Raw genomic sequence first — 27,308 nt, 5'->3', positions numbered from 1 at the left:
AGTCACCCAACCTAAACATCATCGAAAATCTGTGGATAGACCTCAAAAGAGCAATGCATGCAAAACGGCCCAAGAATCTCACAGAACTAGAAGCCTTTTGCAAGGAAGAAAGGGCAAAAATCCCCCAAACAGGAATTGAAAGACCTTTAGCTGGCTACAAAAAGCGTTTACAAGCTGTGATACTTGCCGAAGGGGGTGTTACTAAGTACTGACCATGCAGGGTGCTCAAACTTTTGCTTCGGGTCCTTTTCCTTCTTTGTTATTTTGAAACTAAAAGGTGCAAATAAAAAAGTAATCTTGCTTAAAATATTAAAGAAATGTGTCATCTTTAACTTCGCAAACACGAGGAAATCTGCAGATGCTGGAAATTCAAGCAACACACATCAAGGTTGCTGGTGAACACAGCGGGCCAGGCAGCATCTCTAGGAAGAGGTACAGTCGACGTTTCGGGCCGGGACCCTTCGTCAGGACTAAATGAAAGAAGGCTTACTAGTTCTTCTTTTAGTTAGTCCTGATGAAGGGTCTCGGCCCGAAACGTCGACTGTACCTCTTCCTAGAGATGCTGCCTGGCCTGCTGCATTCACCAGCAACTTTGATGTGTGTTGCTTCATCTTTAACTTTATGCCTTTTGGAAATCAGGTCATCTTTTACTCGCTTAGCTATTCATAGTAACAGAATTTTTGACCAGAGGTGCCCAAACCCTTACGTACCACTGTATCAGTTTCAATTCCAGAAGCCAACAGATAAATAGGAAAATTTCAACACATCAGTTGGGTAAGATTCCTACTCTAGTTGGCAACAATAGAATGATTGAAATTGCTGCTCCAGTGGCCGTTCAGACAATCACCTCCCTATCAATCTGAGCTTTGCAAATGGAAGTATCTAATTCAGACCCATTTTCCTTCTTTCACTGTATGTTTGTATATACTCTATATTTTAGAAAAGTGATTCCATTCCACTCCAGAAGGCATGATATCTATCTGAAGTAGTCATATTCTTATCATATTCTAGAGTACTTTCTAACTTTCATCATCGTTCTCTGTGATGAAAGTTTAAGGCTTGGTGTTTAAGACTAAGTCTAAGACTTTGTAAAGCTCTCAGTTTTCAATCAGATCATTAATTGAAACTCCATTCACAACTTCAGGTATATAACCACGGCTAATGCTCCAGTAGAAACGCTGTTCTTTTAGATGTGTTGTCCTTTGAAAGGGTACTTAATCCTTCCAGACACCAGCGGTAATGAATTCTAGAAGAAAATTTAGCATAGGTGCCAACTCCATACAGAGTAAGTTTACACGAGTTCTGCCATAAAGGACTCAGATGACAACATTGACTGGCAGTCCATTGGAGGAGATTGATGGATAAGTATATGTTTGAAGAATTTGCTGGGCAATCTGAAGTCTCATTTTCATTGTTAGGGAGCACAATGTGATGTTTTTTGATATTTTCATGAGCTTGCCAGTCAGGCCACCATTTGCTAATCAAATCTAATTGTTCCTGAACCAAGTAGCTTGTATGTCACTTCAATAATCAAAGTTAGGGTGCCGCTGTAGCATAGCGGTTAGTATAGCACTATTATCAGAATTAGAATCAGGTTTATTATCACCGGCATGTGACTTGAAATTTGTTAACTTAGCAGCAGCAGTTCAATGCAATACGTAATCTAGCAAAGAAAAAAAATAATAAAAATAAATAAAATTAAAATAATAATAATAAATAAACAAGTAAATCATTTACATATATTGAAGAGATTTTTTAAAACATGAAAAAACAGAAATACTGTATATTAAAAAAAAGTGAGGTAATGTCCAAAGATCCAATGTCCATTTAGGAATCGGATGGCAGAGGGGAAGAAGCTGTTCCTGAATCACTGAGTGTGTGCCTTCAGGCTTCTGTACCTCCTACCTGATAGTAGCAGTGAGAAAAGGGCATTCCCTGGGTGCTGGAGGTCCTTACTAATGGACGCTGCCTTTCTGAGACACTGCTCCTAAAGATGTCTTGGGTATCTTGTAGGATAGTACCCAAGATGGAGCTGACTAGATTTACAACCTTCTGCAGATTCTTTCAGTCCTGTGTAGTAGCCCCTCCATACCAGACAGTGATGCAGCCTGTCAGAATGCTCTCCACAGTACATCTATAGAAGTTTTTGAGTGTATTTCTTAAGGGTATTAAAGTAGCAATGAACTGGGTTCATTGGCACTGCTGTCTATAAGAATTTTGTACATATTTCCTGTGACTGTGTGGGTTACCTCTGGGTGTTTCAGTTTCCTCCCACATTCCAAGTATGTACAGATTAGTAGATAAATTGATCACATGGATGTAATTGGGCAACCAGGCTCATTGGGCCAGAAGAACCTGTTGCCATGCTGTATCTGGAAATAAATAAAATTCATCTGTGTCACCTGTGGGTCCATGTATAAGATAGGCTGGCCAAGGACAGAACATTTCCTTCGGTAAAGGATGTTAATGGGAAAAGCTGTGTCCTGTAGTGATAGACACGATAGCCAGAGCTTCCTGTTACTTTGTTGGCTGGCCATCCCCAACTCTGCCCTGAGGCTTCACTGAGATGAAGTTCCTTCTGTTGTTAGGGTTGTATGGACGCCCTACAAAACCAACTGACAAGCTGTTTCATCTTTTTATTTCTTTTTCAAAGAAGGTTTATCAGTGATTACAGCATCACATTATTACAAAGCTACATTTTTGCATGATTTCTACTATTTGCAGTCAATAGTTTCAAACTGTGGCACAGCCATGTCTATCCAGAACACACACTTGCCCCATTGACAGTAAGCAACCTTCCAGTAGCAATGTTACAGCCACTCGGAGTCAATGATTAAGCATGCACTGGTCTCCATTATTACTTCTTATGTTGCAAGAAGCTGTTCATTGTATGAGTGAGTGATTGGGATGTGGCACACTGCTTACTGAAGTTAGTGATGTAATTGCTGGAATGTGACACTTGAAGGTGAGTTCACAAACTGTGACCAATTTATCCATTGCGTCAGAGCAGAGGATCAGGCAAAGATGTTGAAAGTGTAGGTAACCAATGCATGCAAAAGGACATTCTTTGGCATGGTTTGATTTATAAGTATAATTTATTATCTTGATTTTGATCCTGGTATTGTGACCAGTGATGATCCACATCAGAAGGCAAGCACAAGGAGACAATTGGTGATTGTTGGATTCACACTCAGACGAGCTCGCCGAGCTAAAAAAGAAACATCAGGATTGCGTCCATCCTTCCTCTTTCGTTACTTATTTTCTGTCCTCTGCCTTCTTTTCAGCTGTGTGGGCACTAACAATTTGACAAGTCTGTGCAGTGTACGCAGACTGCACCAGAAATCCTAAAACCTGCACTGCTGGTGTTTTTAGGGCTCTTACAGAGTTGTTTAGACAGCAACGGCCATATTTAACCATTCAGTGGTCTCACAGGAAGCTGCCCATTATGAGGGAGCAGTTGAAATGTGGGGCTGAAAGCAGTGTCTGATGTCAGCGATGTAGTTAACTGATATCTGTCATTTGAAGATAAATTCACTATTTCTGCAACTCCTGCAGTACTACATTCATATCTTTGGGAATTGACTCTTGGCATTGTATGTTATGTTTACCTACTCCTAAATGCATGCAAATAGGGCATCTGCACCCCCCCCCACCCCACCCCAGATACGTGACATTTGATTTCCACCAAATCCTCCAGTGAAGACGCAACTAGTCACTACCGGTGGGCACTGACAAAACATATTACTTAAATGCTATACTTAAGCATGGATTAACAGAGTCCACAGTCCACACTCTATTCTTGTATCATTCAATGATAATTTGACCCTCTGGACAGGAGGCAAATAGATTCTGATGCAAAAGGGTGACCGAAAATTTGAAGCTATGAGAGCCTCCTCACAGATTCACAGTTCAAAGTGTAACATTGTCATGGGCCAACAGAAGAATGTGCCAATTAATTATGTTACAAATGATGAACTGGTTTTCTTAGCCTCTGGTTAAGCAATTTTATATCAAAATGGAAATGTACCCGGCTGTAAGCCTCCTTCACTGGTTTCTTGAACCATTTTTTAACATACATCTTTTAAAACTAAAGGATTACATTCCAAGGAACGGCCAAGCTTTTCATGTGGTAAGGAGTGAGAACGCCCCAATATCTGATGTGTTGAAAAGGAGATGAGTGGTCGAGCTGTCATCTTGAAGTGGTAGCATAGTTAAAACACTGCAGGAATCATTGTAGCTGCATGTCAGTGAAAATGCGGCACACAGAGCCAGCTGAAGACCCAATTTTAATGAGCTTTTCTGTCAACTACAATGAAATAGCAAGTCCAGACATACAAGATATTTACGTTCAAAGTAAATTCTTTTCAAAGTACAAATGTCACCATATATATGTGACCCTGAGATTCATTTTCTTATGGGAAATCACTGCTAATACAGGAAACACAATAGAATAAATGAAAAACTGCACCGAAAAGGGTGGACAACAACCAATGTGCAAAAGAAACCAACAAACTGTGCAAATACTAAAAGAAAGAGAAAAGGTAAAGAAATAGTAACAAATAAATAAGCAATAAATATTGAGAACATGAAATTCGGAGTCCTTCAAAGTGAGCCCGTAGGTTATGGGAGCAGTTCAGTGATGGGGCAAGTGAAGAAGTAAAGTAAAGTGAAATTATCCCCTTTGCCATCAGGCAGCAGCAGAGGGTGAATAATGTGTAGAGGCTAAGGTCCTTGATATAACTAAATATAATGGCATAATGTAATATCGCATACAGTGCACCTTGGACTGTATCTTTATCTTTATCTTCTGCAATAGCAACATCTTTTAAAATTATGCTAACATTTGCTTTTGTCTTGCATTCAAGTCCACTTGCAAGATATGCTAACCCTAGTGTGTGTGTGTGTGTGTGTGTGTGTGTGTGTGTGTGTGTGTGTGTGTGTAATATGTTGTATAATATATGTAAAATATATTTTCAAAACTGTAGCACCAGGGCTAGTAATTTAGAACACAAGAAATTCTGCGGATGCTGGAAATTCAAAGCAACACACATAAAATGCTGGAGGAACTCAGCAGGTCAGGCAGCATCCATGGAAGTGAATAAACAGTTGAAATTTCAAGCCAAGCCTTTCATCGGGAATGGAAAGGAAAGGGGGAGATGCCAGAATGAAAAGATTGTCGGCGGGGCGGTGGGGGGGGGGGTAGTGAGTGGATGGAGTACAATCTAGAAGGTGATAGGCGGTGGAGTGGGGAGGTGATATGTGAAAAGTGTAAAGGGCTGCAGAAAAAGTAGTAATTTTGACTTGCTTTGAATGATATGAAAGTTAGTCTAGAGCTAGTAACAAATCAATTGCCAGTGAAATAAAATAAATGTAGTATTTGGATTTGTAAATGAATGCCTAGAAATTGCCATCCATGCCTCCTGGCATAGATTGTCATGGATCAAAAGCAGTAGACCAGTAGTTCATGATCATTTGTATTTAATATTCATTCAGGTAAACACAGAAGAAAGAAACAATAATGTGAACTTCACTCATGCTATTCTTTAATTCCGATCTCTTCTTATGCCTGGCTTCAATAATGTTCTGATTTTAATATATTGCCACATACCAAATGACAGTGGCACCTGTTTCATTCTACTTGTATAAGGTGCTCTAATCATTATTTTCCAACATGCTGAATTGACTCTTGGAAAGTGTAAAAGTCAACAATTTGCAAGGGATTTTATTCCATCCATAATAATAAAAGTCAGGTTTTTCAATTTTCATAATTCTCCTCTAAAAATTTCTGTATTCTTTTTTTAAAGCATTTTTAATCTAAATTTCAATTTCTTTGCTTTGTTTTGCAGCAGCAGGGTGAATAACATGATAAACCTCTCTTTCATTCTTTTTCACATTAAACATTAATAAGAGCTCTTTCATCTGTCAGCTTTCTAGATATGTGTCACCTTCCTTGATGGTATGGCCAGCATTATCTCAACTTTTAAATTGAAAGGGGTAAAAGTGAATTTTCAGACTTCTTTTTTAGCATCTAAATGGCTAGAATTAAAGGGGACCTAAGCGGCAAATCTCCAGAGCTATCAATAAACCAGGAACCGACAGTAAATAATTATCTTTTCTTTGTTAAAATTGTCAAATTATGACAGGGAGGAGTGAAGTTTAGAGCATTATAATCAAATAAGGAAGGTGTGTTTTATATTCCATCCCATTTCCTAGAAAATAAAACCTTGACAACGTTGAATCTCACAGTGTACTTTGACCTTCAATGAAAGGTTAATCCGTTAGTTCTCAAACTAAATCTGTTGCTGTGAAAAGGCTATAGAGTCCAGCCCACCTAACAGTAAACAGCCTGAGATACAGAAGCTGCACCTGTGGGATTAGGTTTAACAGCAGGAAGTGTGAGAATTTGCAGTATATAATTAAGTAGGAAATTTTTTGTTCTTTTGCACCATGTGTTCATCTGGTCAGGTTAACGAGTGATTAACCTTCACCAAAGCTACTGAAGTCTACACCCAGAATTAGATTCATATGAGCCTTTCTACCTGTAAAAAGCCATTCTTTTTGGATAACAAGGCTGCTTAAGAAAAATAAAACAAAACAAAACTTTTCCCTTTTGACTAACAAAAGTTCATTCATGCTGGCAGTACATCCACCTTGTTATTTAGAGCCGTTTCCTAGTGACTACATCTGTGAATGAGTTCATTACTAATTAATACCCGGGATTTACAGGTGTAGGTGAGAAGTAATGAAATAATATATTGCACAAAAATCTCGTGTTTGATCCAAGTGGAGTGTGATGCTTGTCTTAGAATGAAATAAAAGTTTGGACCCCTTTCTTCAAGATCTACAATTCATGAATTCCATGAAGTTGCCTCCACAAAAGTGAAGGATTCTACATCACACAGTTTCTCAAAGGGAATGGATGGCTTGATGCCAATGCAAGCATATTAATATTGGTTGCAGAAAGCTTTCCTTAGCCAGACAATACTTAGGAAAAGATAAAATAAAGGTGTCTAACTCATTCTGAAGCATACTGTTAAGTACCCCGTAACTGGGTTGCCAAACCAGCAGAAATGGATCACTCAGTTGGAGTCTGGATTACTAGAACTAAGAAAGTTTTATTAAAGAAACAAGCAACACAGTAATCGAAAGGATAATAAATGCAACAGTTCAGCAACGATAAACACGTGCACAGAGTTAAGATAACGGGATCAATCAAGCTCTATCGTTGTCTAAGGGTAAATGACCAATTTCAAAGTGACACAAAGTCCAGTTAAATTTAGTTCAGTTCGCAGTAATCGTTGCCGTGGCGATGGACAATGTGGGGGGAAGGAGAGAGAGAACAAGAACGAATGATCATTCAAAACGGCTTCCACACACAGACCTGCGATATTGCTCACACGCAGATTTCGGGCGAGTCCTTTGTGATGTCACCTGAGGTCACCAACTGTGACCCCCTCCTCCAGATGCGGTCGATCCTCTGCAGTGAACCTGGCACCCAAGCGAGGGTGGACACACACTGGGCTCCTGCTGATCGTACCTTTCCACCTTGTGCGTCTATGGCTTGGTTCCGCAACCAGCCTTCCAAAATGACTCCCGCCGACTTGCGGGGGGGGGGCACTGCTTCCAGGGTCTCGTTACCTCGTGGTGTCGTGTGTGTCCTGCCTTAGCGAACCTGTCCCTTTTTATCCCCCTGCTGGGGTATCGCCTGTCCATCACTTCAAACAGTTCAGGGTTCAAAGGGGGAACCGCTCTAGACAGCTCTCTCTCTCTCCCCCGTCCCTTCATTACACATCTCCAAATGCTGCTCCATTGTTTTCCTTATCTCTCTTTTGAAGACAGGTGGCAGACCAACTGCTGATCACACAGGACAGCTACATCTTACCTATGTGTATTCTTGTCACACTTCCCCCCTTTAAGGATTTTTACCGGGGGGGTAAAAATTACAAACATGAATACATTATTTGATACACACACAAATATACATCTTTATCAGCTATTTGGCTAATACAGCGAGTTTGAAGTTGTCAACACCTGACAGACAGTCAGCCATCACATTTGCTGTTCCTTTTATATGTGTTATTAATAATCCCCTAGACCAGGCTCCAACTTAGCAAACTTCATAGTGGCCAAAAACACTGATGAATTGCGATCATGTAACCTCTCATTTGGTTTTGTCCTGGACCACAATAACAAGGGTCGTCCCATTCCGACTTAGTTTTTTCTCGCAAGGGCTTAGTAGGAGGGGGAGGGGTAGTGACCGCAGAGTTATGGCAAAACTTCCTACAGTACCCCACCATCTCCAAGAGCCTTCTGAGGGCCCTCTTGTCTGTCGGGGTTGGGAGGTCAGCGATAGCCTGCACTGTAGTTTGCATCGCTGCCAGCTGCCCCTGTGTCACCACAATTCCCAGGTAAGTGACCTTCGTGTGGCCGAACTCATTTTTTTCAAGGTTCACCATCAAGCTGACTTCAAACAGCCGTATTAAATTGCCAATACACACCTCTGTGTTCGTCAGCCCTTTAGTCACTGAATTACTCATTCTATATGGATGTTGTTAGCTAGGCTGACCTATTGTAACAGACACCGCCCAACGTCCCAGTTCTTTGCATCGCTTTGGGACAATCAAACACACGGGTGCGAGTCGTTTAATTACTTCTCCTAAAGAGTCGCTTTGTTCGGGGATTAAGGGAGAGACCTTATCAGCAGACCTGGCCAAAACAATAGCCTTCTCCCATCTGGTCGATACCATACTCATCTTTTCAAAACGGTTTTTCTCTCTTATCGGGGGGACCCTAGCTTCATTGATTTCCACGCTAACCCCGACTAGGTTTGTTAGCATATCAAAAGCCTGTGACCGTCTCAGTTCGCGTCGGTCATAATCAATAACATCCCCCTGGGCAGCCGGTAAACCTCTTTCATGGTTCCACCAACTGTTCCCTCCAGTACCGCAAAATGTCCACCAGGGGGTACCTTGTGGGCCAGGTTAAAAACCTCATCCCCATAACTCCTTTGCACCACCCCCCATTCCTCATCTGCGGGTACGGTACTTGGTTTCCCTTTCTTCCTTAGCACTTCCTCCTCCACACAATAGCCAAATAGTTCCCTTGTCAAGTCTGTGTCAGAGAGAGCTGTCTCTGCCAAAACCATCAGCCCCTCATCTCGCTCCTGCGTCTGCACAAATTCTTTCCTGGCTAATGCTACGTCCGTCCCAGCTCCCTCACTACCTCTTGCTTCACTACACTCCTTTTCACTTTCTACCCCGTCTCATACAAGACTAGCAGAAACGTCTCAGCTAAATTCACTACCGCGGTCCCGTGATGAACCTGTGAGTCCATGGGCGGGGCCTCAATGCTGGCAGGCTGACCTGTCAATCTCACGACTGAGAACACACTTCCCCCGGCAATGTCATTACCGAGCAAGACTCCCACGCCTTTCATCGGTAATTCGGACCTCACCCCGATCGTGACTAGTCCAGAGACCAGGTTGCTTTGTAAGTGTATCTGGTGCAAAGGGACTGACTCTGTCCCTTCCCCAACACCTTTGACCTTTACCTCCCCAGTCTGGGTCTCTGAACTAAACTCTAATACACTCTTCAGTATCAGTGACTGACACGCTCCCGTGTCTCTCCAGATCTGCACTGGAACTGGTTTTAACCCCTCCTTCACTGACACCAATCCGGCCGAGATAAACTTCTCACGCCCTTCCTGAACTTTGGCAGACCTGTCCTTCCCTAGCGGTTCGTGTACCAGCTCGATACAGCCAGTCAAAATTGCCGTTTTTCCTTTTCCCGTCTCCTTCCTTGGGGCAAAGCACCTGGACGCAAAGTGTCCGACTTTCCCGCAATTATAACAGACGACCCCAGGAGACTTCCTACCAGACTGCTCCTGGTCTACCTTATCCTTCTCACTAGTCCCCGGCTTACTTTCTGACTTTTCCGGCGGACTCTCCCCGCCGTCCTGACTACCCTTCTGGTAGCCTTTACTCGGGGCAAACTTCATTTTATGCGTCAACACATATTCATCCGCTAACTTAGCAGTTGCGGTGAACGTGGCTGCCTCTTTCTCATCTAGGTAGGGTCTCATACCCTCAGGGACACAACCTTTAGACTGCTCAATCAGGATCAACTGCAGCAGTCTGTCATAATCCCCCTCTACCCCCTTTGAGGTGCACCAACGCTCACAATATGTCTGTATCTCACGGGCAAACTCCAAATACGTGCGGTCCCACTGCTTCCTCGCATTCCGGAACCTCTGCCAGTATGCCTCCGGGACCAACTCATAAATCCTGAGGATGGCCTCTTTCACCACCTCATACCTCTGGGCATCGTCCACGGACAAAGCCGAGTAAGCTTCTTGGGCTTTCCCTTTCAGTACACTCTGAAGTAAAACAGCTCACTTATCCCTCGGCCAGTCCTGACTTATAGCCACTTTTTCGAAATGGAGAAAGTACCGATCCATGTTGGTATCGTCAAATGGGGGAACCAGCCTAACCTCCTGGGTTGCCCGGAACCCTCCACCTTGGTTCGGCACGAGTCCCTGCTCTGCCCTTACCTTTAACTTCTCCAGCTCAAATTCCCTTTCCCTCTGTTTCTCCTCTCGCTCCAGCTGCCTTTCTCTCTCTCTCTCTTGCCTCTCTAACTCTTTCTCCTTCTCTTCTCGCTGCAACTGTCTGTCCCTCTCTTTCTCTTCTCGCTCCAACTGCCATACCCGGAACTCGTGCTCGTGTCTCAGTTTTTCGAGCTGCACCTGTACCGCGTCTCCAGCAGGTTTTTCAATAGACACCACCTCCAGCTGGCCTTGGGGAAACACACCTTTAGATACATAGTGCTCTATGATAGCTCTGTGTATCTCCTGTCTCCTCATTGTCGACATCCCCTTAGCAAGATTCAACCGTTTGACCACAGCTACCAATTCCGATTTCCTGGCATCCTCTAATGCCTCCAGGGTCGGCGCCTTTATAAATTCCTCAGCCTCCATTTCTGCTATTTGTCTTTTCTTTCTTTCGGGAATTTTAACCCAATCAATTTACTCCGTCCCAAATTTAGCGTTCAAAATCGCGAACGAGAACCCCACTTATGTTACGTACCCCGTAACTGGCTTGCCAAACCAGCAGAAATGGATCACTCAGTTGGAGTCTGGATTACTAGAACTAAGAAAGTTTTATTAAAGAAGCAAGCAACACAGTAATCGAAAGGATAATAAATGCAACAGTTCAGCAATGATAAACACACATGTGCACAGAATTAAGATAACAGGATCAATCAAGCTCTATTGTTGTCTAGGGGTAAATGACCAATTTCAAAGTGACACAAAGTCCAGTTCAATTTAGTTCAGTTCGCAGTAATCGTTGCCATGGCAATGGACAATGTGGGGGGAAGGAGAGAGAGAACAAGAACGAATGATCATTCAAAACGGCTTCCACACACAGACCTGCGATATTGCTCACAAGCAGCTTTCGGGCGAGTCCTTTGTGATGTCACCTGAGGTCACCAACTGTGACCTCCTCCTCCAGATGCGGTCGATCCTCTGCGGTGAACCTGGCACCCAAGCAAGGGTGGACACACACCAGGTTCCCGCTGATCGTACCTTTCCACCTTGTGCGTCTATGGCTTGGTTCCGCAACTAGCCTTCCAAAACGACTCCCGCTGACTTGCCGGGGGGGGAGGGGCACAGCTTCCAGGGTCTCGTTACCTCGTGGTGTCGTGTGTGTCCTGCCTTAGCGAACCTATCCCTTTTTATCCCCCTGCTGGGGTATCGCCTGTCCATCAGGGTTCAAAGGGGGAGCCGCTCTAGACAGCTCTCTCTCCCCTCTCTTCATTACACATCTCCAAATGCTGCTCCATTGTTTTCCTTATCTCTCTTTTGAAGACAGGTGGCAGACCAACTGCTGATCACACAGGACAGCTAACATCTTATCTATGTGTATTCTTGTCACAATGCTAAATCACTTTTCCAGCATTCAGAGTAAGCAATCAATATTCTTATATATCCTGCACTGAGAATGAGAGCTTAATAACAGCAGTTTTCAATAATTTTGTTCACCAACTGTGAGAGTGTTACCCTTCTTCAAAAGTTTGTCGTCATCTTTCTGGTTTCATCTTTAATATGCTGCCATAGAAGTTTCTAGTTACCTGAACAAAACTGGCCATAACAGTGAACAGCTCTAAGACTCATTCCTTTAACCTTTCTCTCCACATAACTAAAAGACCACTTTCATCATGCCATGAAAAAGTTCCATGTGTTAATTTGTCAATTACTTCCAGCCAGAGTATGTTCAATACACCTCTTTCTTACTTCTCATAACATCTGAAGCATTAATGCTCTATGATGATAGATCTGGCCCTTCAAGTTTATTTCTGTTTATTTTTCATGTTTACTTGTCTCTTTCTTGTATTTTGGAAGCTTAGTTAGCTGAAAAGGGCTGATATTGCATGGGCATGTATGTCATAAATTAGACAGCAGTAGAATATTACATCTGGGGTGCAACTACACACCTATGTAGATCATCTAAAGAAAATAGTGAATATTACTTAGGTCACCCTAAATGAAGATATGGATTATTGCATGATCTTGTGAGCTGCAAATGGAGATGAACAGGCTGTAATTATCGGTTAATTTCACCACTTCTGACCCTATGATGGAAGGATGATTATCGATAAAGCAGCAGAAAACACTGCCATGAGGAACATCTGCTTGGTGCCTTGGGGCAGGAATCATCTTCCTTCAGCAATCACAACCACCTTTTTTTATGAGCTGTGACCCAAATCACTAGAGTTCTTTTCCTTGTCCAATTTTACATCAGCACCTTAATGCCGAAAACATTGGCTTTCAGGGATTTAACAGAGTAGCAGATTATTTTTTCTCAAATGGCATATATTTAGATATATTTCAAAAAAATAATGCAACATGAGGTATAAATTGTATTTGCTAAGTAGGAATAAATAATCAGCTCTTTGGTCTCCATGGTGTCTCTTTTCAATGCACGATTATAAGGAAACACAACACAGGAATTCAGTCGGGGCTCAAGCCTCCTGAATATTAAAAGCATATTCGAGGGATTAATTGGAAATGTATGCAAGCAGAATCTGCTTGTACGTTGCAGTGAACAGATCACTTAGTGTGTGAAATGAAAGTTGGAGGTTTCATTTATAGTGCCTGCAGAAACAAGCTCTGTTGGATTCATCTCTACTGCTTAGTATTAAGCGTCTTAAATTTAGATTTTTTTTAGATGGCCTGTCACCCCATCTCAACTATTACATGGGCAATTAGCTTTAACGTTACTCGACTGGGTCACTGGATGGAGCACTATAAATGAAGGGGGCTGCATCTCTTTCTGTTGCAGCCTGTCCTGTTAAGCAATAACTGAAGTTCAAAGGAGGGCTTATCCAGATCCAAAGTTCAAGCCTTGAGTGGTACCACGCAGCTTGAACAGACAAATGGAAAATTGCCAACAACAATATAGAACATTTTGCTTCATTATAAAAATGGGACCTAGTTAATGGATCTTCATCATACCAAATTTGAATCTGGATAGTGGGAGAATTTAATAGAAATGTTAGCAGCACAATGAGGAGGATATGTCCCTAAATATTGCAGTTACCATGCTGCTTTGTGAATTAGGGCAGTGTACAGAGGGCCTTGAGATGTATAGTCAAGGGCATCCATATAGATTTCTTTTTTCAACAAAGGAAAGGATGAGTAGAAATACTGTTTTCAGCGAATGGACTATACTTCACCAGGACTGAATGTGCAACAAAATTGTATTCCACTCTGTACAGTGAGCACTTGACTAGCTGATGAGCTTCATAGAAAATATCCAATAATATAACTTCTTAAATTCTCAAATTGGACACTGAAATAGTAAGATGTCAGCTGAGAGCTTGATTGTGATATTTAAATAGATTTAAATGTGCGTCTTTTCACCGATCTGAGGTTTGTGTAAGTATTAGCCATGGCACAAAAAATATCGGTCTTGCTTCCATGGGAACAATTACACATCCAACTGCAGAGCATACACCTAGACTATCAGCACCTAGACTATCATACACCTAGACTATCAGCACCTAGACTATCATACACCTAGACTATCAGCACCTAGAGTATCATACACCTAGATTATCAGCACCTAGACTATCATACATCTAGACTATCATACACCTAGACTATCAGCACCTAGAGTATCAGCCCTTGCCCTTCTGAGTCAGTGCTGCAGAGTTGGAAGTCTTCCAATTCAGATGAGAGTTTAAACCAAGGCGCTGACTTCCTTGGCAGATTATATGGCATTTTTCAGAAAAGAATTAGGAGTTATTTCTTCCTCTGCCCCTCCCCCGACTCCTTTGTCCACATTCCTCCCCACTAATCGCCCTCCTGGCACTTATTACTGCATGGGTGATGTACTATACCTGCTCCTTCATTTCCTCCCACACCAGCAAACAGTCCTTCCAGGTAACGTGACACTTCCTGCAAAACTGTTGGGGTCATCTATTGTATCCAGTCTGCTCTACGTTGGTGAGACCCAATGTTGATTGGGGGATGTCTTTGTCGAGCACCTCTGCTCTGTGTGCTGCAAGAGGCAGGATCTCCTGGTGGCTACCCGTTTCAATTTGACTTCCTATTCCCATTTTGATAAGTCTGTCCTTGGTCTCCTGTACTGCCACAATGAGGACAAACTCAGGTTGGAGGAGCAATATTCTGTCTGCATAGCCTTCAACCTGATGGCATGAACATCAATGTCTCTAACTTCTGGTAATTTCAGGAATGTCAGGGGTAAGTTTTTTATGCAGAGAGTGGTGAGTGCGTGGAATGGGTTGCCGACAATGGTGGTGGAGGTGGATACAATAGGGTCTCTCAAGAGACTCCTGCAGAGGTTCATGGGGCTTAGGAAAATAGAAGGCTATGGGTAACACTAGGTACTTTTCTAAAGCAAGTACATGTTCGGCACAACATTGTGGGCCGAAGGGCCTGTACTGTGCTGTAGGTTTTCTAACTTTCTCTTCCCTCCCTCCTTACTCCTTACCCTTCCCCCACCTTATCTGGTTTCTTCCCCCCTTCTTTTCTAGTCTTGATGAAGGGTCTTCCACTGAAAGATCAACCTTCATAAATGCTGAATTCCTCCATGTTTTGTGTGTGTTGCGCTAGGCATTTTCTCTGATGTACTGGTCAATAGTTATCATTAAACCAAATGCTAAAATATCTGGGAACTTGTCATAGTTTTGCTACATTTCAGAAGCATTTTATTGATCAGTCATAAAAGTTGCAATATAGATTGTTTTCTATTCTGTGCGCCAAGGGCCTATTTTTGGTGCAGAAATGCCTTACTTAATTTTAGTTTCAATTACAATTTGTTTAGGTGTTTTCTATTGCTAGTTGTAACTTTTGCTCATCTGGGACAAGCTGAGAATACCTGGGCAGGATGACATCCAGTAACAAACCTCTGGAGGAGTTTACCTTTGATTCCCGTTAAATTCAGTGGTAACCAAGCCCTTTGATGTTAAATTGTTAAATACTTCCCTGAGGTCAGTGACAGTCACTCTCACCCCAGATCTAGAACTCAGCTCTTTTATCCCCGTTTGAAGCAGAGATATTATGTCCGTAACTGGAAGGAATTGATCTGGCGAAACGAAAGGGAGCATCAGTGAACTGGTTATTGGTGGTAAGAACTGTCCACAGTATCTTCCTCAGTGTGGGCTGATGGAGTGATATCTAGCTAGGTTGTGTTTGTGGACAGGTCATGTTTGGACAAATTTTCACAAAGTTGGGTGGATGCCAGTTTTATGTAGCTGTACCAGAAGTTGCCATTATTAATAAACTATAGGTCTTCAGTGCTGCAGCTGTAGAGTTATGTTGAATCCAGTTTATTTCTTCGTAGTAATTGAAGATTACTGGATTGAAGGCTCCCCTGATGGCAGGTGCCAGAGGAGGAAATGAAGATCTACTTGTAACTACTGTCTGAAGATTGTAGAATGTATGACAGGACTACAGGAGTTTTGATTTGATCCATTGGTTGTGCCATTGTTTTAGATGTTTTTAGCCACTTAGCATGTGTCTAACAACCTCAGCAGTTCAGTATTCTTGATGTGTATTTCGATATTCCCCCTATGAAGATCGGGTCTGAGCTTAATATTTATATTGGAGTGAAGAATATGCCGTGACTGGGAGCACAGATTGTGGTGGAAGTTAGTTCCACCGCTGCTGATGGCAAACAGCACCTTATGGATGCCAAATTTTAGGCAGTTAGTTCTGCTCAAACAGTGATGATACCACAGAACACAGTGGAGAGTGGCATTGTGATCTGGCATTGAAGGCTTTGTTTACCATATCATTGGCTGGATTTATTGGTCAGGCAGAATGACTTTGTAAAATGAAGTGTTAAGAAATAGAAACAACAGAATCCTCATTTTTGGAAAGTAGTGGATGAAAACCAAGAAATCTTGAACATTATGTGAAAAGCCTGTCATGAATTCAGAGCATTATATCCTCTCAGAGGTCTTTGAAATGTTGATGGTTCACAGAAAAATCAGATCTGACATAAACCTTCACCCTAGGCTGAAATCCCATATTATGTTTGAGTCTTCACACCATGTTGATTCCCTGTGATATATAGAAAAAACATTTGTGCTGATTACAGTGTACTCCTATGGACAGTCAGACAATAAATCATGAAAAATAGGTGATATATTTTAAATTAAAGTTCAAGTTGTTTGTAGTTTTTTTAATAAGTGCTAACTCAGCATGAGAAGGAAATTTGTTTCCTCTTCATTTTACTTTAATATAAAGATGACCCGTGCAGTCTGATGAACTGAGCTATGAAGTTTAATGGTGCTAATAATGAAAAAGTTGTTTGCTTCCTTTCTTGGTACTCAGCACCTTCTGACAAACCAGAGAACATGACAGTTGTACAAGATGTGTGCTAATAAGGAATATATCTCTTCCCTATTCATTATAAATAATTACCCTTTGCAAGTTGCGATATAGAAGAAATTGTTTTAAAGAACTGCAATTCTAATTGGTAAATGTCACCAGCTGCTGCAGTAAATCTATCCAAGTTATGTGTGTTCTTGTAATAATTAGTTACTGTCTCAAGACTGCAGACTGGATGTGAAAATCTATTCTCAAGGTGTGAAACTCCCATATGTCTCCCAGCCTGCGACAGGTAGATGAGCAGTAAGGAGAGGGAAATAGCTGCAGTAACAAAATAGATTCTGTTGGCTTTTATTAAAACAAAAACTGCAAGTCTGTCATTCAGTTTGGGTGAGATTGAACAAATGAAGGGCAAGATGTCTATTTGAAAAAAAAATTGCCAATGACCTAATTTGGAAAACACTGTTTTGAGATTTCTCTTCCTCAAAGAAATGTTGGTCATCTAGTTGCTTTTGCTTCTAAATATATATTTAGTATTTTATTATTATAAAATAGCTAAGTATTGTTTTCATTTTTACCTTCTATTCTTAAACCCAAGATTGATGTATAACCAATGAAGCTGCAGGTGCCCTCGGCTGAACCACGTTGTCTAATATTGACAATGATGAGCATCCATCCCTCACAAATATCTTCTTCAGCCTTAATGCAGATATCTAATTAAAATAGTTTCCATCTGTAATGACTTAACTGCCTTTGAACTTTGCTATCTGCCAAGGAATCAATTTCAAATATATTAGAGCATGAACTGATACTGTATTAGGTAGGGAGATCATTGTTACATAAATATTTAGATGTAATACTTTTAAAGGGTTAAATCAGGAGTTGCTGGGCAGCGTGATTCAAAGGGCTGGAAGGGCATATTCCACGCTTTAGCTCAATAAATAAATAAATAAATAACATTAAAGACTATTCAGTTTTCTGTTTTCCATCTTTTCCTTCCTTGAAAAATGATTTTTTTTCTGTTTTCCAGTCTAGAGAATCTATGGAATTTTAAGTATTCCAATAATTAAATATGATTTTCAGTTCCACAGTATTTTTTTCTTTGGCAATTAAACTCTTTTATGTGATGTGCAAGGAGTCTTCAAAGCATGAATGAGTGCAAACTGGTGAACTGGTCTTCCATTTTCAATCAAACTTGGACCTTTCCCTCAACTTGCTAAATGGGTGAAATGGTTTGTTTCAAATTGCAAGTTTGACACTCAAGTTGACATTACTCTTTTTTTAAAAAAATGGAACATCCTTAAAATCAATCTATTTGAAGCATAGTTGAGAAACATTTTAATATCAGTGATGGGTATAAAGGATCGTAGTTCTTCAGTAAAGATCCTGAACATTTTCCGATGTCTATCACAAATTTCTTTTATTTGGGTGGGAAATTAGGATCTGGTAATTCCAGACCAGCATTTCCTTCATGACCTTGTCTCACTGTTCAAGTCTGAATAGAGAGTCAGCAAAAAATCCCTTCAAAGACACTTCTATTACCTGAATTAGCATAGGTTCGTTATTGAGGATCAAAATTCCATTCTATTCCAATGGGACCATTAACCGCTCATTGGTTTCAATGGGGGAAATAATTATCTTAGGCAGTAGATCATACATTGTTGGTTTCATTTTGTAATATTTGTGTCTATTACGAAAATGGTGGTTACGGATTAACCTTGGTTTGGTGTTTCTTGCAAAGATAATTTGCAAAATGCGGACAGGGAAATGAGAGACCCGAAACAAAATTTAACAAGGGAATTTACATTTGTGTCAATTTTGATTTTCTGTTTGTATATTTCTTTCCAGCAACCTGGAATGGACCTGGCAGACACTTACATCACATTTGTACGACAAAACCAGGACATACTCCGTGACAAGGTCAATGAGGAAATGTATATAGAAAACTTGTTTGATGTAAGTATTTCCCTTGCAAGATGTACCAGAAAGGAAAATGAGAGCTATTTTCTTAAGAGGGCTGTTAGTATTCGAGTACATAGTGCCCGACATTGTGTTAAATGTTCACATGGATTTCAAAGATTGTGCAGCTTTACTAATTTCTTTTCATATTGGTTTTCAATCAGAAGCAAACATGCTCTCCTCATAAATCATCATTTCACTGAGCAAATTCAAGTCTATTTTTATATAACGTGGATATCAAACTGGTGTAATAATGGTGAAGCAACACACACACAAAAAAAAAAATGCTGGTGAATGCAGCAGGCCAGGCAGCATCTTTTGGAAGAGGTACAGTCGACCTTTCGGGCTGAGACCCTTTGTTAGGACTAACTGAAAGAAGAGATAGTAAGAGATTTGAAAGTGGGAGGGGGAGGGGGGAGATCCGAAATGATAGGAGAAGACAGGAGGGGGAGGGATGGAGATAAGAGCTGGAAAGTTGATTGGCAAAAGGGATACGAGGCTGGAGAAGGTAGAGGATCATGGGACAGGAGGCCTAGGGAGAAAGAAAGGGGTAGGGGAAACCCAGAGGATGGGCAAGGAGTATAGTGAGAGGGACAAAGGGAGAAAAAGGAGAGAGAAAAATATATAATTAATTAATTAAGAAAGACGGAAAGAAAGAAAGAAAGGTAGAGGTCAGTACACCAGACTACAACAGCACCCCCCTGGTATCTATCCCCCACTTTTCCTTCACTACATCGACGACTGCATTGGCGCTGCTTCCTGCACGCATGCTGAGCTTATTGACTTCGTTAACTTTGCCTCCAACTTTCACCCTGCCTTCAAGTTTACCTGGTCCATTTCCGACACCTCCCTCCCCTTTCTTGATCTTTCTGTCTCTATCTCTGGAGATAGCTTACCTACTGATGTCTACTGTAAGCCTACAGACTCTCACAGCTACCTGGACAATTCCTCTTCCCACCCTGTCTCTTGCAAAAATGCCATCCCCGTCCCGTAATTCCTCCGTCTCCGCCACATCTGCTCTCAGGATGAGGCTTTTCATTCCAGGACAAAGGAGGTGTCCTCCTTTATTAAAGAAAGGGGCTTCCCTTCCTCCACCATCAACTCTGCTCTCAAACGCATCTCTCCCATTTCACGCAAATCTGCTCTCACTCCCGCCACCCCACTAGGACTAGAGTTCCCCTTGTCCTCACCTACCACCCCACCAGCCTCCAGGTCCAACATATAATTCTCAGTGACTTCCGCCACCTCCAAAGGGATCCCACCACCAAGCACATCTTTCCCTCCCCACCCCCCTGCTTTCCGCAGGGATCGCTCCTTATGCGACTCCCTTGTCCATTCATCCCCCCATCCATTCCCACCAATCTCCCTCCCAGCACTTTTCCTTGTAGGCGGAACAAGTGCTACACCCGCCCTTACACTTCCTCCCTCACTACCATTCAGGGCCCCAGACAGTCCTTCCAGGTGAGGCGACATTTCACCTGTGAGCGGCTGGGGTGATATACTGCGTCCGGTGCTCCCGATGCGGCCTTCTATATATTGGCGAGACCCGATGCAGGCTGGGAAACCGTTTCGCTGAACACCTATGCTCAGTCCGCCAGAGAAAGCAGGATCTCCCTGTGGCCACACATTTTAATTCCACATCCCATTCCCATTCTGATATGTCTATCCACGGCCTCCTCTACTGTCAAGATGAAGCCACACTCAGATTGGAGGAACAACACTTTATATTCCGTCTGGGCAGCCTCCAACCTGATGGCATGAACATTGACTTCTCTAACGTCCGTTAATGCCCCACCTCCCCTTCATACCCCATCCGTTATTTATTTATTTATTTATTTATTTTTTTAATTTGTTCTCTCACTCTCCTTCTTCTCCCTCTGTCCCTCTCACTTTTGTGTGTGTGTGTGTTGCTTGAAATTCCAGCATCTGCAGATTTCCTCGTGTTTGCGTAATAATGGTGAAGAATGATTTTATGCAAGTCCAGCCTGTCTAAAATAATAATGCTTTAAAATAATATGTCTCAGTCTACTTAAGTAAATTACTTCCTTATTTTCTGTCACTCATTTCTTTCACTTTAATCTGATCAAGTTGCATGCTGAGATATTATTCTGATGGAGGTTAGAATTGAGGAGGTTGATTTGATCTGCATTTCAAGAGTTTGGTATAAGAAAATGAGCCTTTCTGAATCTCTTAATAGAGAGCAAAAATATTTTGTTTGATTGACGTTTGTTGGTCTTGATGACAATCATGTGGAATATATCATAAGGCTATGCATCCAGTACTTCAGCTATCCAATGCATTCACCATTTTGTCTCCTGCATAACAGGACCCATTAGAATGTGTGTGTTTGCTTTATTGCAATAACACGTAGGATTTAATCAGTAGGCTTTCAACAATCATAGGAAAAAATGCTTAGCTGTATTTTAAGAAGTATATTTTATCTTATATTTAGCTATATTTAAGAAAAACTGACGTAGCTTCTGACAAGCCAGTCTTTGATCTGATACTCCTAATCGCCTAGAAGACTCATTTTCCACCAGGATTTCCTGGTTGTAGGCTTTCAGGTATCCAATGCTATTGTTTTTAAGTAGTCAAGTCTGCATTTGTAAATAGTACTTGACCAACTTAAGCAATATATTCCAGTTTGCCTGCCTTAGCTTTGCATGTACTGAATACTTCAATAAACAATAAAAAACATTGAAGTAGTCCCTTTGGACAGCACCTAATGTAGCACAGTGGTTAGCATAACACTTTACGGAACAGGCAACACAGTTTCATAACCCACCACTGCCTGTAAGGAGTTTGTAGTTTCTCCTCATGACCCTGTGGGTTTCCCCCGGGTGCTGCGGTTTCCTCCTATAGTCCAAAGACGTACCAGTTGGTAAATTAATTGGTCATTGTAAATTGTCCCGTGATTAGGCTAGGATTAAATCAGGGGATTGCAGGACAGCGTGGCTCGAAGGGTCAGAAAGGCCATTCTGTGCAGTATCTCTAAAACATTTTTAAAACTAAAAATAATGTCTTACTGTGTGGCTGCTTGTTCGCATGCCTTTTCTTCAGTGTTTTTTCCCTCATGTCATTGGCACTTCATCATTGAGATTTTGCCACATAAGCTGTTAAGTGGGTGACTTTTTATCTGATGGGTGCTTTTTAGCTTTCACTGTGTCAATGAGTTGGTCTGATGTTTCTGTTTATTTCATTAAAGACACTGCTTTTGATTTATCATTTCAAGTTTTAATGTTTCATTTAGATCTGCCTTTATCAGCGTTTGTACATTCTAATTAGTATGTGCCACTATATTCCATTGAGAATATCAAAGAAGAACAACGAAGTATCCAAGAAGATCATTTTCACTTGTGTAAACTGGGATTTAGTGAATCAGAAACCTCATTTATTTCTTTCTCTGTTTTTCAGAATCAGAATCAGGTTTATTATCATCGGCATGTGACGTGAAATTTGTTAACTTAGCAGCAGCAGTTCAATGCAATACATAATCTAGCAGAGAGACAAAAAAAATAAATAAAATGAAACATAATAATAAATAAAGAAGTAAATCAGTTACGTATATTGAATAGATTTTTTAAAATGTGCAAAAACAGAAATACTGTATATTAAAAAAAGTGATGTAGTGTCCAAGAGTTCAATGTCCATTTAGGAATCGGATGGCAGAGGGGAAGAAGCTGTTCCTGAATCGCTGAGTGTGTGCCTTCAGGCTTCTGTACCTCCTACCTGATGGTAACAGTGAGAAAAGGGCATGCCCTGGGTGCTGGAGGTCTTTAATAATGGACGCTGCATTTCTGAGACACCGCTCCCTCAAGATGTCCTGGGTGCTTTGTAGGGCAGTGCCCAAGATGGAGCTGACTAGATTTATAACCTTGGTTAAATTGGTATGAATAGACATGGAAGAGGGAGATAAAATGCTTTTCTGATTCAGCTGGACATTATCCTACGTGGTCAAAGTGATCCACAATTGATTAAAACATTTCAAATGATTAAATCACAAATAGTGATGGATTATTATACTTCAAAACTGTTTCATTGGAGAGGTATAGAATATACCTTCTGAAAATCCTTTCTTGTCTCAGTAATACTGTAAGGTAATTTATCATAGCTCACTTAAACCGTTTGTTCCTCTTTGCAGTTTTTATCGCTTGTTCCATTAAATAACTTCCATAAAAGAGTGGCAACTTTCTAACAGGCTGTCATCTCAGCTGTAGAGTATTACGGTGCTCCTGCTTTACTCCAGAAATTGAGATAATCCTCTGTGCCAGCACCTCGGTTCTGATCTATTTGTTTCAAAGTAAACTGACAGATGAAGAAAACATTTTTAGTGTTCTTTCTCAGCAAAAGTCGAGTAGGTGCTCTTCTGGTACTTGTTGACCCTATCAGTAACTTTGCTAGGTGCTATGGAGGAACACCCAGCAACTGTAATACCAACTAAAAGATATAGCATTTCACGATAGGAATATCAATAAAATTGCTAAGTGAAGAATGATCAGTTATTTATAAATGTAACTCTTTCGCATAGGGGGCATTGGAGCAAGCATAATTTTGAATTTTCTAAATGAAATGAAAACCCACCATTCAACAGCAATTTCAAGGTACAAATGGCCACAGTGGAAGTGACTTTTTTAGGAAGTCGTGCACAACACTGACATCATCGGCACATCTTGAAAATAACTAATTTTCAGGGGTTATGTTAAATGCAAAGAACTGAGAGATGGTCGTATTGAGGATACACATGGTTTATGATCTCTCTGCTTTTCACCAAAATACCAATCTCTCCAACTGAAACATCATACTAGTATCACCATTTTCAATAGAATGAAAACCTAAATTATTGTAGACTGCTTTATGATGTGATAATTGAGAAGTGAATTCTCTGCATAATTATGTAGTCTAGTCTACCCTGTTTTAGTTGTTTTTCAGTTTTTACATGAAAGAACGCTTCCTTTATTTTCATAAACCATTGTGATGTGCTAATTCATTAGACAAGAGTGTTTGTCACTGAACAGAATAATCTCTTTTCATGATACCTAGGATCGCTGCAAAGAACTGATGTCAAAGGGTGCACTGCAGACATAAATGGTGATGTAAAGACCAAGGGTACATCCACTGCGTAATTCTTTACCTTCAGAAATGAAGCATTAAAAGGCAGCATCATGTACTGGCTAAGGAAAGAATAAAATTAAATCATCAAGACACTTTACTAGATGGATGAAAATACAGTAACTGTATTAAATTTTGACACCTGAATGGGTTGTGTGAAACCGAAATAGGCACTTTGGTCCACTGAGCATACAGCAACCATCAACCCCCACTTAAATTCATCCCATTTTTCACTCTTCCTACATTCTCACCAACTCTCTGTATTAAAAGCATTTTAAAATTCGGTCCATGTTCTTTCCTGATTCAGTACCAAGCAGTACCTGCATACAAAGGAGGCACTGTACACGTGTTAAAAGTTACAGGAACTGCTTTATTAGAGTTATATATAGAAGAAAATACAGAAAAAAGAAAGATTCTTAACAAAATACAGAAGGAAACAAAATAATGCTTTTTCAACCAATCAATGAACTGATCTATATAACGCTGGAGGGATTCTGAGGTATCTGACAGCGTTTCATGCAATCTTCTCTCTGTCTCTTTACACCAGTCATGACCCAGCCTAAGGGATGATTCCAATTTACACCAAAAAGGTGCCCTTTTTTATACCTTTCAAAAATATAACATAAATTTTACCCCAGGACTTATCCGTGCATTAGTGATACCAACCTGTATCCTTTTATCTCTCGCAACCTTCGACCTAGGCGCATACATAGAAACAGAGAGAGCAGGTCTGCGAGGAGGAAAACAGTCTTCACCTGTATCTTGAACAGAAAGGTGTTGTCCATTATTAAGAGCCCCATCACCCAGGACATGGCCTCTTCTCACTGTTACTGTCAGGAAGGAGGTACAGAAGCCTGAAGGCACACACTCAGCGAATCAGGAACAGCTTCTTCCCCCCCTGCCTTCTGATACCTAAATAGACATTGAACCCATGAACATTACCTCACATTTTTTTTTATTATTTCTGGTCTTGCACTACTTTTAATTTAACTGCTTAATATACGTTTGTACATATATACTTACTGGAACTGGTTTACTTTTTTTTCGATATTATGTATTGCATTGTACTGCTGCCACTAAGTTAACAAATTTCCCAACACATGCCGGTGATATTCAACCTGATTCAGATGTAATCTCACTGAGCAGGTGAAGGTGGAAGGTCAACAAATGCAAGAGTCAGTGCTGAGTACAGGGATAAACCATAGGCATCCTACGCTGAGGAGTCAGATCCAACCTTCAGCTTCACATCAGTACTTTCATTTCACACATGTGGCCAACATTCCTTCTGTAGTAAATGAAAATTAAGAATCTGCAAAGGCTGCAAATTTGAAATAAAAACAGGAATGGCTGGAAATACTCAGTAGGTCAAGTGACATTCTTGGAAAATGGAAAGAAAAAGTTCCGAATTGGAATCCCAGATTCATGACATTGAATCAGATTGACCTGCTAAACATTCCCCACTGTTTTCTGTTTTTACTTCATTGAATTGATATGTGTTTTTTTCAGGTGCCAAAAATGACGAATTCTAAAATAGTGTCTGGTGTGTATGTGATGCAAGATATGGACCATTCAATTAAATGGGATTAATGACCTTGATTAAGCAGCTAAGTGTAGAATAATGCAATTTTTGATTAATTTTAAAGCCTTGAATTAATTGGCTAAAATTTCTTAAAGTAAATTTACTTCTTTTCATGATCCTGTTTTTAAATTGTTTAAATCTTTTGGAACTAATTTTTAATGTTATTATCTATCTGAGATATTTATAGGCAGTTGAAAGTCATTTGTTGGCAGTGATCAATCAAAAGGCCATCAATCCAGTCTGAGGGTGGGGTCTCAGGATCTGCTGCTATGACACTGGTCACTACTTGTGGTGTCCCAATTAGAACCACACCAGGTAGCTGCAATGTGGCTGATAGACCACAGCCACTATTCAATAGAGGAAGCCTTGGAACACAATCATGCAACCCCTGTGCAGGAAGGTATTGTATCATCTGGACAAAACCTGCTGCTTCTAGGCTCATAGGTTGATGGTCAAAAGCATGGGCAGTTTAGCTGCTATCGTGCCTAGAGGGGACTTCAGGAAGCCAATGCTATCTCCTCGTCAGCCTTAACTTCCGCTGAAAGTCCTAGATATTAGCTGATAAATGAAGCTGAGACGTCAATCGTCAATTTCTGCATTATTATAAACTGATAGGAACAGTTGGCTGTTTATTTCCTTAAATATTTTCCATCATACATTGAACTAATGGGTGCACTTACTCCACTGTCGTACCATCCTCAAAATCAGAATCAGAATCAGGTTTAATATCATTGGCATAGGTCGTGAAATATTTTGACATTGCAATAACACAATAAATAGGGAAAAAAACTGTGAATTACAGTAAGTAGTGCAACAATAGAAATAAAAAAGTAGTGAAGTAGTGTTCATGGGTTCAATGTCCATTCAGAAAACAGATGGTGGAGAAGAAGAAGCTGTTCCTGAATCATTGAGTGTGTGCCTTCACACTTCTCTACCTCCTTCCTGATGGTAGCAATGAGAACAAGGTGTGACCTGGGTGATGGGGGTTCTTAATGATGGACACCGCCTTTTTGAGGCATCACTCCTTGAAGACATCCTGAGTATTACAGAACCTAGTGTTCATGATGGCGCTGACTAAGTTTACAACTGTCTGCAGTTTATTTTGATCCTGTGCAGTATCCCCCACCACCTCCATCTGCCATAGCAGACAGTGATGCAGCCAGTTAAAATGATCTCCATGGTACATCTGTAGAAATTTGCAAGTGTCTTTGTGAATCCTTAATAAACCTGTATAAAAATATCCAGCTGTCTTGGATTTGGCAGACAGTTGACCAAGCATAAAGCACCATTTGAAGAAAAGAGTTCCAAATTTTTGCTACTTTTTCCTTTATGTATGAGTGTTTTTTAATTTCATTCCTGAGAGGCTTGGCTCGAAATCTAGATTCACTAACCAGTGGAAATAGCCTCTTTCTCTCAAATCCGTTAGCTCCTCTAATACCATGAAAAACTTCAAACTACTTTCCTCTTAACCTTTCAATTCCAGGAATACAACAGTTTGTAGCTGTCACTGCATAATTTAGGTCTCTGATATGAACTGCTCCCTGCATTCCAATTATATTCTAACGTGGGTTTTGTAGAGGTTTCTTTGTATTTTAGTTTTCTAGATATGAAATCTGCCATTCATTTAAACCTTGTAAAAATTTCTACATGTACCTTGTACATTTTAGTGATCAATGCGCATCAACATCTGAGCCTCTTGAACCTCCATCACTCTGGCTTTTCACCATTCAAAAAATACTTTGTTAGATCCTTTTCATTTTGAAGTAACTGACCCCTCATTTTCCCATTGTAGTGTATTTGCCTT

At 40.8% G+C, this 27,308-nt stretch overlaps 1 protein-coding gene across 6 annotated transcripts in view; it reads left to right on the top strand.

Annotated features, from left to right (window-relative positions):
* Positions 1–27,308, top strand: part of cadps2 (Ca++-dependent secretion activator 2) — a 706,406-nt gene that overhangs the window by 646,337 nt on the left and 32,761 nt on the right. For 5 of the 6 annotated variants that reach the window (XM_072267874.1, XM_072267873.1, XM_072267872.1 and 2 more), the window contains one exon: positions 18,706–18,813. In XM_072267874.1, coding sequence (XP_072123975.1) covers positions 18,706–18,813 — 108 coding nt within the window. Of the gene's footprint in view, positions 1–18,705; positions 18,814–21,268; positions 21,995–27,308 lie in introns of those variants that run through there. The other variant, XM_072267875.1, reaches the window with a different exon arrangement.

Source organism: Mobula birostris, chromosome 9 (genome assembly GCF_030028105.1).
Source record: "Mobula birostris isolate sMobBir1 chromosome 9, sMobBir1.hap1, whole genome shotgun sequence".
NCBI lineage: Eukaryota > Metazoa > Chordata > Chondrichthyes > Myliobatiformes > Myliobatidae > Mobula > Mobula birostris.
The sequence above is the reverse complement of the archived record's forward strand: the minus strand, read 5'-3'. Positions and strand labels throughout refer to the sequence as shown.